This window comes from Xyrauchen texanus, chromosome 15 (assembly GCF_025860055.1).
Source record: "Xyrauchen texanus isolate HMW12.3.18 chromosome 15, RBS_HiC_50CHRs, whole genome shotgun sequence".
In the NCBI taxonomy this organism is placed as follows: domain Eukaryota; kingdom Metazoa; phylum Chordata; class Actinopteri; order Cypriniformes; family Catostomidae; genus Xyrauchen; species Xyrauchen texanus.
This window is the reverse complement of record NC_068290.1, coordinates 11,873,623-11,888,508: the sequence shown is the minus strand read 5'-3', so window position 1 is coordinate 11,888,508 and position 14,886 is coordinate 11,873,623. Positions and strand designations below refer to the sequence as shown.

Here is a 14,886-nt window from a genome sequence, read left to right as displayed (position 1 = left end):
TATGTTCCCAGTCTCGTTTGGCCTCACTTCCTCCTTTTTCAGTCTAATTCACATCTTGCTTCCCTCTCTCTATTCTTATGTTTGTGCAATCATAAATGTCGCCCTCTATATAATGAAATGATGAAGTCTGGATTTCATCTGCTCTGCTGAAGCATGGAGAATGGCATATTTAGAGTATTTCTTTTCATTGTACTCTGCTGCCTCTGTTTGATTTGCTGTCTCAGTACACAACGTCTAATCCGTTGCTTCTCCTCTGAGGCGACAGATTGACTCCTGTCTGGAGCCTTAAAACCTACCTGACATCAGCTGAGCTCTGCGGCCGGGATACACCACCCTTCACTGCACAATGCTGCTTCTCTGTCGCACATTCATTAATATTGCTTTACTTAATTGGTTGAGCTTAATCTAGCAAAAAAGGCTGTAATCTATGAGAGTATTGCACCTTGGGTTAGCTGATATCAGGTTTTGAATCCTCTTCTGTGGTTTTTAAAGCGTTATGACCTTTCTCTCCCACTCACACATAAAATAAAATACCAGTTTTTATTTATTATTTATTTATTTTATTTATTATTTACTCTGTATTGTCAAAAGTATGTGGATGCTCGAGCATCACACCCATATGTGCTTGTTTAACATTTCATTTAAAAACTTTGTTTTTTTGGGTGTTAGTCCTACCTTTGCAGCTAAAACATACAGTACACATCATAGCCAAGACTTTGGTCTCAGTCGTCCCAGTTGACAATGACTGGGTGTTTTATCTTTTGAGGCCGTCCTAAAAGCACTGCCAGAACTTCTTTGGAGGCTAAGATTAATGTCAGATGCACTTAATGGGTTGTCCGTGAACATCACACTTAGCCATCACACTTAGACAGTCTTTGACAGATTAAAGACTGTCAATTTTTTCCTCAGATGGCAAAACCATGGACAAAATTGTACAGTGTGAACCCAGCTTTATTTGTATTTTTAATTTTTTTTTACTGCCTAAATACAGTACATTGTTGTTATAGACCACTCATTGGACCTAGGGGGAGGGAGCACATCCAAACAATTTAGTCCCAGACCCCATCAATTTTAGTGATGGCCCTGTGTTCAGCACAAGTGTTTTCTCATTTTTTACTTTTGTCATAAACAAAAGACAATTTTTATGTTTCAGTGAATGTTCCATTGAATGTTATACTAGTAGGGTTGGATTTGTACTTAAAGAAAATACTTTTCATTCAAGGATGTAGGTACTCAAAGACACAACATATGGTGTATGGATGCAAAGTTTATACTTGGGAAAGCTAAACTAGCTATTTGGAAGACTAGTATATTTTGTAAATGTCCTACACCTTTTTACTGCTTTTGTGTTTCTAGAAGCACATTTTCCAAGCCACATGAAAGATATTTTGTGTGAATGGTGCTCTATTGGAAGTTTGTAAAACTATACATCCACATTAATCCGGATACATTTGAAAACAGCGTTTACATTTTTAAAACTCTATCTCTCCACAGTACCGTTTTCAAGTTTTTTCCAAAAGTTGCTTTTCCACACTGAAACGTATGAAAATGCTTAAATTGTCTTAATACTAGGGGTGTGATGATACACTTAGCTCACGATACGATACGCGATACTGGGTTCACGAGACGAGACGATATTTTAACACTATGTATATGACTGGTCTTTTATTCGACTTAGGGATGTGCGATACCAATATTTTCTTTTCAATCTGATTCCAAGTACATTTAGGCCAGTATTTTTACAAATTCTTTGGATGAAATTAGTAACTTAAATTATTACTTATATTTTTTATATATTTATAGGCTTCCTATAATTATTCCTTTTAAAAATTAGTTAGTATAAGCCACATATAAAACCTCAAAATTAACCATAGATATTATTATATGGCTACAATTACTAAAAACTAGTTACAATATGGATACTACAGTAATGCTGTAGCAAAACCATGGTTAATTGTATCGAAACCTTTGTTACTGCCAAAATAAATAAATTAATAAATAAAAATAATAAATAAAAAAAAACATGGTTAATACAGTCGTGGTTACTAGTCATAGTTTATACAACATTACTACATTAAATCCATGGGTAGTTTTCATGAAGGTATAATTTATTAACAAGGATTTACGATCATTAATCATCAATGTTTTAACACCTCTGATTTTAAAAAAGCCTGTAAAAATGGCTTAAAAATGGTTTGTCATTACTTAGTGTGAATAACTCCTGATGCGGTTTTTCTGTCATTACCTCAGGAAAGCACTGCTCCCTCTTTGAAAGAGGGCTGTGACTGAAAGTGTGATCCCTGTCTGCTGGTGTATTTTAACCTTTCTGCACGTCAAGATGAGCGGAAGAAAAAATAGTTCAATGATATGAACGAATGCAACAATTTGCTCATATAATTGTTATTTTCCACTTCAAAGCTTATGAGATACATTCATATTCTTGTTATCTAAATAATAATATCACTAGTTAAAAAAAAAACCTTCAGAATCGATATTTTTATATGGAGAATCGATATTTTTGAGACCACATCAGTATTGGGAGTATGGATACTTTAGTATCGATCCGCCCATCCCTAATTCGACTGAAAGTCACATAATGCAAAACAATGCAGGTGCATTTTGAAATGTTTTAACTAATCATCTTGTAATGAATGTCACTTCAGTTCTACTTTCTGAGTATGAATTATCATATGCAGTAAAAGACGGCATGCAATATGCTAGCACTGTATAAGGTTCTGCCACAAACTCAACTGACTGGCTTCTCTCCTGTAAGATTTCACATGAGTCTCTTCAGACCTGGTGGATTTTAGTTGAGAGCTGTGGTGGTTCTGTAGGTGTCTTTGCATAGTGCTTGTGTTAGCCGGGGTGTACGGCACAATTTTCTTACAGTACTTACATATTGTTCGTGTCTTGTCACATTCTCTGCCATTTATTGTTTCCACCGGGTACCCAACATGCTGCCACACAAACTATTTAAATGTGGCGCGGGCATCTTCTATCCTAATTTCACCCTCAAGTTCCATCATGCTGATATCGCGAGACAGCTTTTCACCTCGACGAGAAATATTGTCACATTGTAATATCGCGTGATCTCGTGGCACGAGATTGCCATTCCATGTCTTGTCTGAAACACAATTTTCCTCGTTTTCCGACGCCAGACAGCAATTCTGAGTAAGCTTCTTTAACAACACTATCAAAGTGAATGACAGGCATAAAGCCGATGCTACAACATGGTCCAATCTTGATTGTTTAGTGTTGAATATATCACATGACCATGTCATGTGACAACAAATACGTCATCGTTTTCAGATATCTCCATTTTCCCTGTCCACACTACAATGCGAAGGTTGCATTTCCAAATGTATCCACTTGGGACAGCGTTTTTGAAAAAAGCTCAGTTTTCGCTGTGGATGGGAGGCCAAAATGTAGAGATTTCAAATGAAGGCATGTTAGTGTTGATGTGGCCTAAATTATTCAAGTAGTGACACTTAGTGTATCTAATAACATTTTAATAATTATGCAAGTTTGATACTTTATTTTTAAACTATCTCTCTCTTTCTCTTTCTTTTGCTCTATATCTCTCTCTATCCCTTCCAATCAGACATTCCACACAGCAGCAAACCAATAAAGTCATAACAAGCACAAGCCAACTCGTTAAACAACTCACTGACATCATCAGCGGATCTTCACGGGTAAAATTCATTCCATTGTCTCTGACCTCTCCAATTCTGACTCTCATTTATCTTTCTAATAATTTTTATTTTATATATGGGTATCAGTCCATTCATAACTGTTATTCTTAAAGCAAATAGTGTGCAGTAATGTGCACTGACAGCTAATAACATGTCGTCATAGTGAAGTTATGGAGTTGTTTAACTGACGGTGTTCTCATTTTCAAAATCATGCCATTTTCTTTTCCTGCAGCAAGACAGGCTCCGTCTGACGAGGCTCAAAACAGAGCTGTCGGATTCCGTGCAGCGATATGGAGACCTGCAGACGGTACACATGAAACACACTCTTGCCTTTTCCTTGTCCACACAAAAAACATGCACTCAGATTTAGCAGAGCTCCTTCAACAGATATTTGCAGATATCAGCCACAAAAATATATCTGTCTAGGCTAGCCCTCCCTTGCAGCAATACATTTATTATTAGCCTTCCTATATTAGTTACATTAACTTTATATTAGTTATGCCGAGGATTGAGAGATTGACATAGTCACAGGTGCAAATTACCCAATATAAATGCATTATTTTAGAAGGTAAATACAATACAAATATAAACATATATATGTATGTGTCTGGCTCTGTTTGCATATTAATGTCATTTTTTTCTCTTGTCTGACAGAAAATTGCAGATCGTTCGAGGGCCTTGCTTCCTCCGGCACAAAAGGACAGGAAACAGGTGAATAGCTGCAATATCTCAGAGTCCAGAGAGTCCTTTTCTTCCTCTTTGTTCTTTCTTGAGTCCCTGCGACAGTGAGATAAAGAGTATGTCTCTGTGTGTGATTGCCTGTGAATGAGGAGCTCTTTGATGCTCCTCTTTTCTCACCCCTTCATTTTCTAGCAAGTCAGAGACATTGATTGAGTTTCCTCTCACATACTAATAGACCAGAGCTCTCAATTTAAGTGTTTGTTTGGAACCACAATGTTTGTGGTGAGAATGTGGGAAGCAATCTACTTGGTTAGTAGGTCAATAATGGAGTGCTGTGGCCTACTTTATCCAAAGCGACTTACAGTGCGCTTATTACAGGGACAATCCCCCCGGAGCAACCTGGAGTTAAGTGCCTTGCTCAAGGACACAATGGTGGTGGCCGTGGGGTTCGAACCAACGACCTTCTGATTAACAGCCCTGTGCTTTAGCCACTACGCCACAACCTAAAATCTCCATTTGATCAAATCTCCAGAAATAACCCATCTTGAGAGATAACTCAAGGATGTACTGACTATTGCTAAGAATCATCTGAATGATAGGAATTGTATTTTATGTTACCTTAACTCAGGTTGGCTGGTACAGTATGTGACTATGGTCCAGAAATACACACTCCCGTCTCAGTTCTGTTCAAATCCTCTCTTAATCCATTTCTGTTGTTCTATGGAGACGCTGCTTTTATGTGCAACTGTGTCAACCTTGACTGCGTCTCTGATGTTCCCATCTCCATTCACAATCTCTTGAAACACCCGACCAGAGCAATCAAACAAGATGTGTAGTTCTAATACTGAACATCATGAACACAACCGAAACAAACAACACGCTGAGTTGTTAGTCAAGAATTTGAGATTATTCTTTGATCACTAGGCTCCGTCTGAGTCTTGTTGAGTTCAAAGAAAGAACGGGGCCTGTTATCAGCACTGGCAATCTGTATGCTGATTCATCAAGGTAACTTGCTATTATAAACAGAAATATTGCAGTGGTAAAGGCTTTTGTTAGAATACTCATGATGACAACCCCATATGTTTGAGTGAATTTTTCTCTCAAGTTTAATTTGTTATTCACTCACTTCCCATTGTGTAAAATAACAGATGATTAATTTTATTTGTTTACCATCTTTCATGCATACAACTCTCAAAAGTTATTATCAGTTAGAATTAAAAAAACACCAAGAAATATTGAACACAAGATGCAAGAACAAAATAACATCACACATGGTAAAGCAAAAAGGTAATAAAATGCATAAATACATTGGAGAACAGAATTAATTAGAGAAATTAGAGAATAGAAAGAATATATTATAATATATATTCATGTATTATATTATAATATATAATAAATTAAACCCAGCAAGTATATCTATCACACACTGATCAACAAAATACCCAATAGTGTAACATTTTCAAAGCATTTTCAAGACAATTAGAAAATAATAGAATATAATCTATTCTGTTGTATTTTTATGTTTTATTTTTCATATATCAAAGAGATCCACCAAATGATAAAAGGTGGTTCATTGCTTCCACTCCACTTTTGTGAGACACAGCTAGCTATCAAACACATAATAAGCTACAAATAACATAAGCTACACATATTAATATTATCAGGCACTTATTTGAGTCTGAATAGACCTACAACTTAAAAAAAATAAATACAAATCTGTAGTACACCCAAATGGCAATGATCATGTTTAAGGTTTATACTTTGTAGTTTTTATGTGTGCTAACTCCTATTTGAGCAAATTACAAACAAAAATGTTTTTTTTTTTTTTTTTAATAAAGCCACAGCAGTGTGTGGTAAGACTTTGAAATCAGATGTAGGTTACATAATATAATTTTTTCAATAGAGAATTTAGATTAGTAAGACATTTATGAATAAACGTCTTAAACTGGGGATATCCCAAATTAAATATGTCGTGCTGAGCCTATGACATAATAACCCAACCTAACCCTAACCTCTCTCTTTCCTTCACATATAATATTTTATGAATGTTGTAACAAATTTGATTGTTTATGTTGGAAAATCCTATAATGGCAGAGGACTTATTTTAATGTTAAAGCTGAAGCTTGCAAGTTCTGTGCCACTAGTGTTGGAATTGCAAAAATGGTGTTTGTTTTCAAACAGGTTTCCCCAATCACTCCCCCATTTGTCGGAAAACAGATAGCCCTACCCCAAACTCACACCATTGGTTGAGCCATGTTTGTGTGTAAGGCTGGTTGGGATGTATAAAAAATACATGCAATGTTTTAACAGCACCACAGAAATCAACCTACAAATGCTTTACTCAAAAAACATTACATTAAATTAAACTTTATATTTTTACGACGTTAAATTTCACAAGGGCAATTATGCATCTGTGTACACATACACATTAAAGGATAATTTATTTATACATCTTGTCAATAGATGATAAAAACCACCCATCAAGCTGCTCTATGACCTATCAAACAATGTACTTCTCCGTGGGTGGGACAACGACAACAACGCAAAGAAGAATATGCTGTCGGCATGGCATTGTGCTGGACCGAGATGTATAGGATGTGCTGAATCTGAGCGGGAAGAATACAATGAGTCATCCACCACATCACATAAAATAATAACCCACCTCGGGCCTTTGTCGATGTCATACATATGCAATTGGAGAAATTAGCAGATCAATGTCCTCCCATAAGTGACTAACTCCCACCTCTCTAACCTTCAGGCTGGTTCAACCTAAATGACTAACAAAGGTGACTTACTTTTCCTTTTACAGGATGGCAAGCCATTATCATTGATTTACTTTATCTCCATTTCTCCACAGCTGTGAAATATCAGGGCGTTATCGTTATATAAGTTGTTTACAAACAGAGAAAGTTGTGTAACTAGTGTCACTGCTAAAGAACGCCACAAAAGTTTTGTCAAAGTCAGGTCTAAGGCCTGTGATATTCTGAACAGTATATAAACTAAAAAAGATAAATATCTCTTTATCGTGTGTGTTTGTGTGTGGATAGAGTGCACCGACACCTTTCAGTGAGCTGGTTGAGGAGGGAGCATTGTTTGGAGTTGGAGAGAGCATGGAGGGTGATAGCCAAGCATTCCTGTCAGAAATCAGTGAAGAAGATGTGGAGATCCTGAGGCAGAGAGAAGAAGCACTTCTGCAGATTGAGGTAAGAGCACAGTAGCCACACCCACTGAACACTTCATTGCATTGTCAAGCCCTGCCCTGTTTGTTCTCTTTCTTGAGCTTTTTATATATATTCTGTACCTTATTTGGGGAAATGTTATTGTCTAAAGAGCTGTACAGCTGTGACGTTAATTTGTAGACAAACCCAGAAGGCTAATCCGCCATGGGCTCCCTCTACATTTTCCTATGGGTTTTTATAATGGAGTTTTTCAACTTATGAGTAAAATAAGGTCTGTGATAAATATTACTTGATTATACGCAGTCATTTTGTTCTACAACAGAAATTACACACTTTCATACCTCAAACATGAATATTTGAAGCCGCCATGTGCTTCAAACAAATTCAAATCAAAGTTTGTGTTATGACTGTGTGTCATTTATATTGTAGAGCAAAACGTCCATGTATCATCAAGTTATGTTTACCAACCATCTGTTTACCAGATGAACTGATGTCAACTCCAACCATAAGACATGGGATACTTCATATGCCATTGTCTGAACCTTGGATTTAGGATGGACCGCACCAAACCTCACCGAAATTACCGGCCAGTTTGAACTGCAAACCACCTCACTGATCTCTACCTGCATCACCTCGGTCTATTGATGGACTACGCTCTTGAAATGGAATACATAGACTAACAATTGCCAACAAAAGCCTTCATCAGCCAATTAACAATGACAATTGCATCTATGTGAACTTCTGCAGTTAATCCAGGATGAACTTCAAAGACATTAGTCATTAATCTTACAGTTCAAACAAAATCGATGTTTAAACACTGACCCTTAACACTTACTTAGTTTAATAATTTTAAACCATGACTTGAACTATACATAAGTAATATTTACATTATATTCATGATGTTAGCCAGAGGAGAATTGGCCCCCACACTGAGTCTGGTTCTCTTACGAGAGGTTCTCTCGTATTGCGTAAGCTAGCTTACGCTACGGGAAAGATTCATCTTTTCTGAGATATTGAAGCCAAAAAATTATCCTTAAATTTGTATCCATTGTCAATGCAGTGCAGCAGCTGCATACCTTGAGCGGGCTAGCTAGCGAGCTCATTGGTTGCTCTGCGGCAACTGCTGCAGCCTATCGACGAACTTGAGTGAACTCGCGTCCAATGACAGGCGCCCGCGCCGTCACTGTATCAAAGCCCGCCACAATGGGTGTGGCTAGAGTGCATATAAGCGTAAGTTCGTAGGCTGGAACCCTGATTTTTCATCTATTCAGCGAAGCTCTTCGCATCTCTGAACTGCAGAAGCCGCGTCGCCGTTCGAGGGGCATCTAGCAAGCTTGGACAGCGCTCGAAGAAGCCGGCCGTCTTCGCCACCTTCAGCCATCCTGCGAGCTACGCCATCCGGCGACATATCCTTTTTAGAGCAAGCTAGTTCCTAAGCGAACTTCACAAAAAGAGCAACGAGCGTCTTTTTAAAGATGCCTCGCACCACCTGTGCCTCATGCCGCGCCCCTCTCAGCGCCGGAGACCGCCACCTCATCTGCGCTCTCTGCCTGGGACTGGAACATGCAGAGCTCGCCCTCGCTGATGGCGGATGCGACCTCTGCGAGGAGCTTCCGATGTCGACCCTGCAGGCTCGACTCGAAGCACTCAAAACCGAAGCCGCCGCGCTGCCTTTCGTTTCGCCACGCAGAAAGAAGCACCGCTCCCAAAGGCTGCCGGAACCGGTGTTAGAAGCGACTACCTCGCCGGAGCCTCTCCCTCGAGCCTTGCTTTCACCCTCCCCGCCCCCCTGGGACGCGCAGTTGCCGCCGAGCGGCCGCACTGTTGCCATCTCGGATGACGAGGCGGAGGATAAGGGCTGCTGTTCCATCATGGCTTCGGACAGCGAGGAGTGGTCAGGCTCCCAAGACTCCTCCTCGGCCCAGGAATCCAGCAGGACCCGCGCCGGAGTCGAGGAAGAACTAACGCGCCTCCTCACACAGGCCGTCGACCGCCTCAGGCTCGAGTGGTCACCGCCCTCTGAGCAGGCTCCCAACAGACTCGACGGCTGCTTTCTTCAGAGCCGTCGCCGCGCGGCGCCCGCGGCCCGGGCCGCTCCCTTCCTGCCGGAACTCCACGCCGAGCTCTCTAAATCGTGGAACGCGCCTCTCTCGGCCAGGAACCGATCCCATGTCTCCACCTCTCTCGCTTCGGTGGACGGCGCCACCGAGAGGGTCTAGTCTTCCATCCCCCCGGTCGAGGATTCGGTAGCAGCACACCTTTGCCCACCCTCCGCGAGATGGCGGTCTAAGCCAGTGCTCCCGTCTAAGGCCTGCAGAACTACTTCCGCCTGTGTTGGCCGCGCCTATGCCGCCGCCGGCCAAGCTGCATCTGCTCTGCATTCCATGGCCGTTTTACAGATCCTCCAAGCGGACCTTCTTCGAGAGTGGGATGAGAAAGGCAGGCACCCAGAGGCTGTTTCAGATCTAAGGAGCGCGACGGATCTCGCCCTTCGCGCCACCAAAGCTGCAGCTCAAGCCCTAGGGAAGTGCATGGCCGCGCTGACTGTGACCGAGAGACACCTATGGCTAACGCTAGCCGACATGGGAGAAGCTGAATGCTCCACGTTCCTCAACGCGCCGCTCTCTCCGTCCGGTCTCTTCGGTTCCGCGGTGAGTGGCATTGTTGACCGTTTCTCGGAAGTCCAGAAAGCCACCCAAGCCATGAATCTCTTCCTGCCTCGTCGCGCTAGCTCCTCTGCAGGCCGCCCACGTGACCAGCCTCCTGCATGAGCCTCTTCACAGCGCCCAGCTCAGCAAAGCCAGACTTCTCAGCGTCGACAGGGCGGCCGCCCTAGAACACGCTCAGACAGCCACCGCAGACCGCCGCCCCTCCCGCGGGTCACGGCCTAAGATTGCACTGAAACCTGAGCAACCGAAGTCCTCCTAGCTTTGTTGAGGAAACGACGGCTCAGTCCCACTGCGGCCGGACCACCGTCAAAGCTTCGCCCCCTGTCAGTCCCCTTCTCTCAGGCTACTGCAGTGGTGGATTCAGCAGCCAACAAGCCGGTGATACTGCCCGCTTGCCTGCACTCAAATGCCGTTTTCACGGCGACCCAAAGAAATCTTGTAAAAAGCAAACATGCCTTATTTGTAGAAAATGTGCCCACAATCCAGTGTTCACCCCTACACACAAGCATTACACTTCCCGTGTCCCTATCAGAGCCCACTCACATAAAGCGGGCACAGCCAGCTCGAGTGTTAGAGTCAATAAACGCGCCCACGAATCCGTGTGCACGCCCCTTATCTGGCCGCTCTGTCACACGGCCAGCAAACACCTCTCTGTATGTAAGTCCCATGCCCTTGACTATGCTCGCGCATCACTTCACAGATGTGACTCTTTCCCCATTCACCTCAATCGGGAAGTCACTCACAGAACAGCCTGTCCCTGGTCTGCGAGCAGTCATGCATAAGCACAGTAAGCGCGCTCACACATTCTGTTCAGCTCGCTGTGTGCGGCAATCAGGGCGACTTGGCCATTCACCCTCTAGCGTTACGCTTCAAAGCGTGGAAAGCTATCCCAGGGATATCCAAATGGGTGTTAAGCACAATAAAACAGGGCTATTTGCTACAGTTCGATCGCCGCCCTCCCCGCTTCAGAGCGCGGCTCGAAACTACTGTGAACACGGAAGCAGCCTGCATGCTTCGTTCAGAAATAGCAAACCTTCTGTGCAAAAGGGCCATAGAGAGAGTGCCACCTTCTCTGAGCGAGTCGGGGTTTTACAGCCGTTATTTTCTTGTCCCCAAGAAAGACGGCGGCCTCAGACCAATATTAGATCTCAGGGTTTTGAACAAGGTGCTCGCAAAAAGACCGTTCAAAATGCTTACAATCAGGAAACTCCTCGCGCATGTGCGCCAGGGGGACTGGTTTATTTCTCTCGATCTGAAAGATGCCTACTTTCAGATTCAGATAAATCCCCGTCACAGGCCATTCTTGAGATTCGCCTTCGACGGCCAGGTTTATCAATACACCGTCCTTCCGTTCGGCCTGTCTTTAGCACCCCGTACTTTCACGAAGTGCATGGATGCGGCGCTCGCACCCCTGCGGAGTCAGGGCTTGCGAATTCTGAACTATTTGGACGATTGGCTGATTTTGGCACAGTCACATACGGAGCTTCTGTCTCACAGGACAGTTCTCCTCAGTCATCTGAACAGTTTGGGTCTTGCAGTCAATTGGACCAAGAGCTCACTACAGCCCAGTCAGGCAATTTCCTTCCTTGGAATAGAACTAGACTCCATGGCGATGACGGCTCGCTTATCTACACAGCGCGCGCGCCGTGTTCAGCGACTAGCCGCGTCCTTTCAGATGAACAGCCTCACGCCTCTGAAAAAATTTCAGAGAATGCTAGGTTACATGGCCTCAGCCGCAGCAGTACTTCAGCTGGGTTTACTGTGCATGCGCCCGCTTCAGCATTGGCTAAACACCCGCGCGTCTCGCCGGGCTTGGGCCATGGGCCGCCAGCCGATCAGAGTGACTCAGACCTGTATCTCAGCTCTGCAGCCCTGGGCAGTGGCCGAATGGTATCAGCGGGGAGTGACGATGGGAGCTGTATCTCGCCGAAAAGTCATCTCGACAGACGCGTCCAACACGGGTTGGGGCGCGGTCTGCGAGGGCTCTCCGGTTTTTGGCCTATGGTCAGTTCAGGAAAAGCTCCTTCACATAAATTGTCTGGAAATGATAGCGGTCGAGTACGCGCTCGTGCGCTTCCTCCCGGTCATTCAGGGTCACCACGTCCTGGTCCGTTCGGACAACAGATCTGTGATATCCTATCTAAACCGTCAGGGCGGTGTCAGATCCAGGAACCTCTTCCATCTGACAAAACGCATACTGAGTTGGTCCCAGTGCCACCTGTGCTCGCTGAGGGCGACGCACGTGCCAGGCCACCTGAACGACGGCCCAGACAGACTGTCCAGAGACAATATTTCCCCAGGGGAATGGTCCCTGCACGCTCAAACAGTCCAGAAGTTATGGAGCATATTCGGCAGAGCAGAGATAGACCTCTTTGCGTCAGAAGAGAACTCTCACTGCCCAGTATTTTTCTCGAAAAGCGAGGACGCGCTGGCCCAGGACTGGCCCAACCGCCCGCTTTACGCCTTCCCTCCCGTCTCGCTATTGCCACAGGTAATGCAGACGATCAGGGAAACGTGTCACTCGGTGCTCCTCATAGCCCCGCGCTGGGAGAATCAGACATGGTTCTCGGAGCTTACGCAGCTGTCACTGACAGCCCCGTGGCCCATTCCAGTGAGAGCAGATCTCCTCTCTCAAGCTCGCGGCACGATCTGGCATCCCCACCCAGAGCGCTGGGCGCTGCTCGCGTGGGTGATCAACGACTGCCCGTCGCTTTGCCAGAAGGAGTAATAAACACTATCATACACGCTAGAGCCCCTTTCCACGAGAAGACTCTATGCGTCTTCAAAATGGTGCACCGACAGAGACCTGGACCCACGGACATGTGGGGTGTCGTCGCTGCTCGTGTTTTTACAAGAGCTGCTGGATAAGGGCAGATCCCCATCCACGCTCAGAGTGTACGTGGCGGCCGTCGTGGCGTTCGCTGAACCCCTGCAGGGTTAGTCACTGGGAAAAAATGAGCTGGTCATCCGCTTCCTCAGGGGAGCTAGAAGGATGAACCCCCCGCGCCCCCCATCGGTTCCTATCTGGGATCTTTCCGTAGTTCTCGAAGCTATGAAAGCCCCCCCTTTCGAACCGCTTCAATCCGTGGATTTGAAATACCTTTCACTCAAAACCGTTTTTCTGACTGCCCTGTCATCAGTTAAACGTGTGGGAGACCTTCACGCGCTGTCTGTCAGCGCTGCGTGTCTTGAGTTTGGACCAAGTGACTCCAAGGTCATTTTAAAGCCTAGACACGGCTATGTCCCCAAGGTGATCGGTACTCCTTTCAGAGCACAAATCATTTCCCTATCGGCGCTGCCAGCATCCGATAGCGAACGCGACGCCAATCTCCTTTGCCCAGTCAGAGCACTGAGATTGTATACTGCGCGCTCCGCCTCTTTCAGACGCTCTGAGCAGCTTTTCGTTTCGTTCGGAGGGCGCACCAAAGGTTTCGCCGCCTCGAAACAGACACTGTCTAGATGGATAGTGGACGCTATTGCTGCCGCGTACGCGTCAAAAGACCTACCATGCCCGTTAGGCATTAGGGCTCACTCCACTAGAGGCATGGCCTCCTCGTGGGCATGGTCCAGCGGGATTTCCATTCACGACATATGTGTGGCAGCGGGCTGGGCTTCCCCCTCCACCTTTGTCAGATTTTACAATCTGGAAGTGCCCGCCCTGCAGGCAAAACTACTAGCGGTTTAATACGCTACAGCTCCCCTGGTGAGCTGCACTGACGGGACACATTCCACACAGACCGGCACCGCCGCTCTGTCTTTCCCTTCCCACTATGTGCTTATGTATTACACACACACTGGCCCGCACTCTTGCCGGCCAAATATTATTCCCCCACTCACAAGGGCTCCCCCGGGGCTCATGCAGTGGATGCTTGGCGCGCACGGCGTTGACAATGGGTTCCCGTAGCGTAAGCTAGCTTACGCAATACGAGAGAACCTCTCGTAAGAGAACGAATCGGTTACCTAACGTAACCTCGGTTCTCTCTAGATGAGGGAACGAGTATTGCGTAGCTGGCCATGCTCGCGCCACGAGCGATTTTCGCTTCATTCAATGAAAACCAGGGTTCCAGCCTACGAACTACGCTTATATGCACTCTAGCCATGCCCATTCTGGCGGGCTTTGATACAGTGACGGCGCGGGCGCCTGTCATTGGACGCGAGTTCACTCAAGTTTGTCTATAGGCTGCAGCAGTTGCCGCAGAGCAACCAATGAGCTCGCTAGCTAGCCCGCTCAAGGTATGCAGCTGCTGTACTGCGTTGACAATGGATACAAAATTAAGGATAATTTTTTGGCTTCAATATCTCAGAAAAGATGAATCTTTCCCGTAGCGTAAGCTAGCTTACGCAATACTCATTCCCTCATCTAGAGAGAACCGAGGTTACGTTAGGTAACCGATTCGTTTCTCCAAAGGTTATTTTTCTCCATTAATCAACATCTTATGCAGTTTTGTGTTCCTTGCCACAGTCACCTTCAGCTTGCTCAGTGGGGTTATTAATACAGTTATTATTGAATTACTTATTTTTAAACACGGTTAACAATTGTATTTTGTCTAATTACACAATGATGATTCATCGACATTATAGACATTACAGTTTTATCGTCTGTTAATGCCTGATCTTCTGTAAAGCTGCTTTGAAATGATGTGTGTTGTGAAAGGCTCTATACAA

At 44.6% G+C, this 14,886-nt stretch overlaps 1 protein-coding gene across 5 annotated transcripts in view; it reads left to right on the top strand.

The window, feature by feature from the left end:
- The window catches only part of tsnare1 (T-SNARE Domain Containing 1), a 358,521-nt gene that overhangs the window by 111,923 nt on the left and 231,712 nt on the right, over nt 1–14,886 (top strand). For all 5 annotated transcript variants that reach the window (XR_007972167.1, XR_007972166.1, XM_052144886.1 and 2 more), the window contains exons 5-8: nt 3,602–3,692; nt 3,925–3,999; nt 4,347–4,403; nt 7,421–7,576. Coding sequence is in view for 3 of the 5 variants with exons in the window: in XM_052144886.1 (XP_052000846.1) it covers nt 3,602–3,692; nt 3,925–3,999; nt 4,347–4,403; nt 7,421–7,576 (379 nt within the window). In the remaining 2 variants the exon portion in view is untranslated. The remainder of the gene's footprint in view (nt 1–3,601; nt 3,693–3,924; nt 4,000–4,346; nt 4,404–7,420; nt 7,577–14,886) is intronic.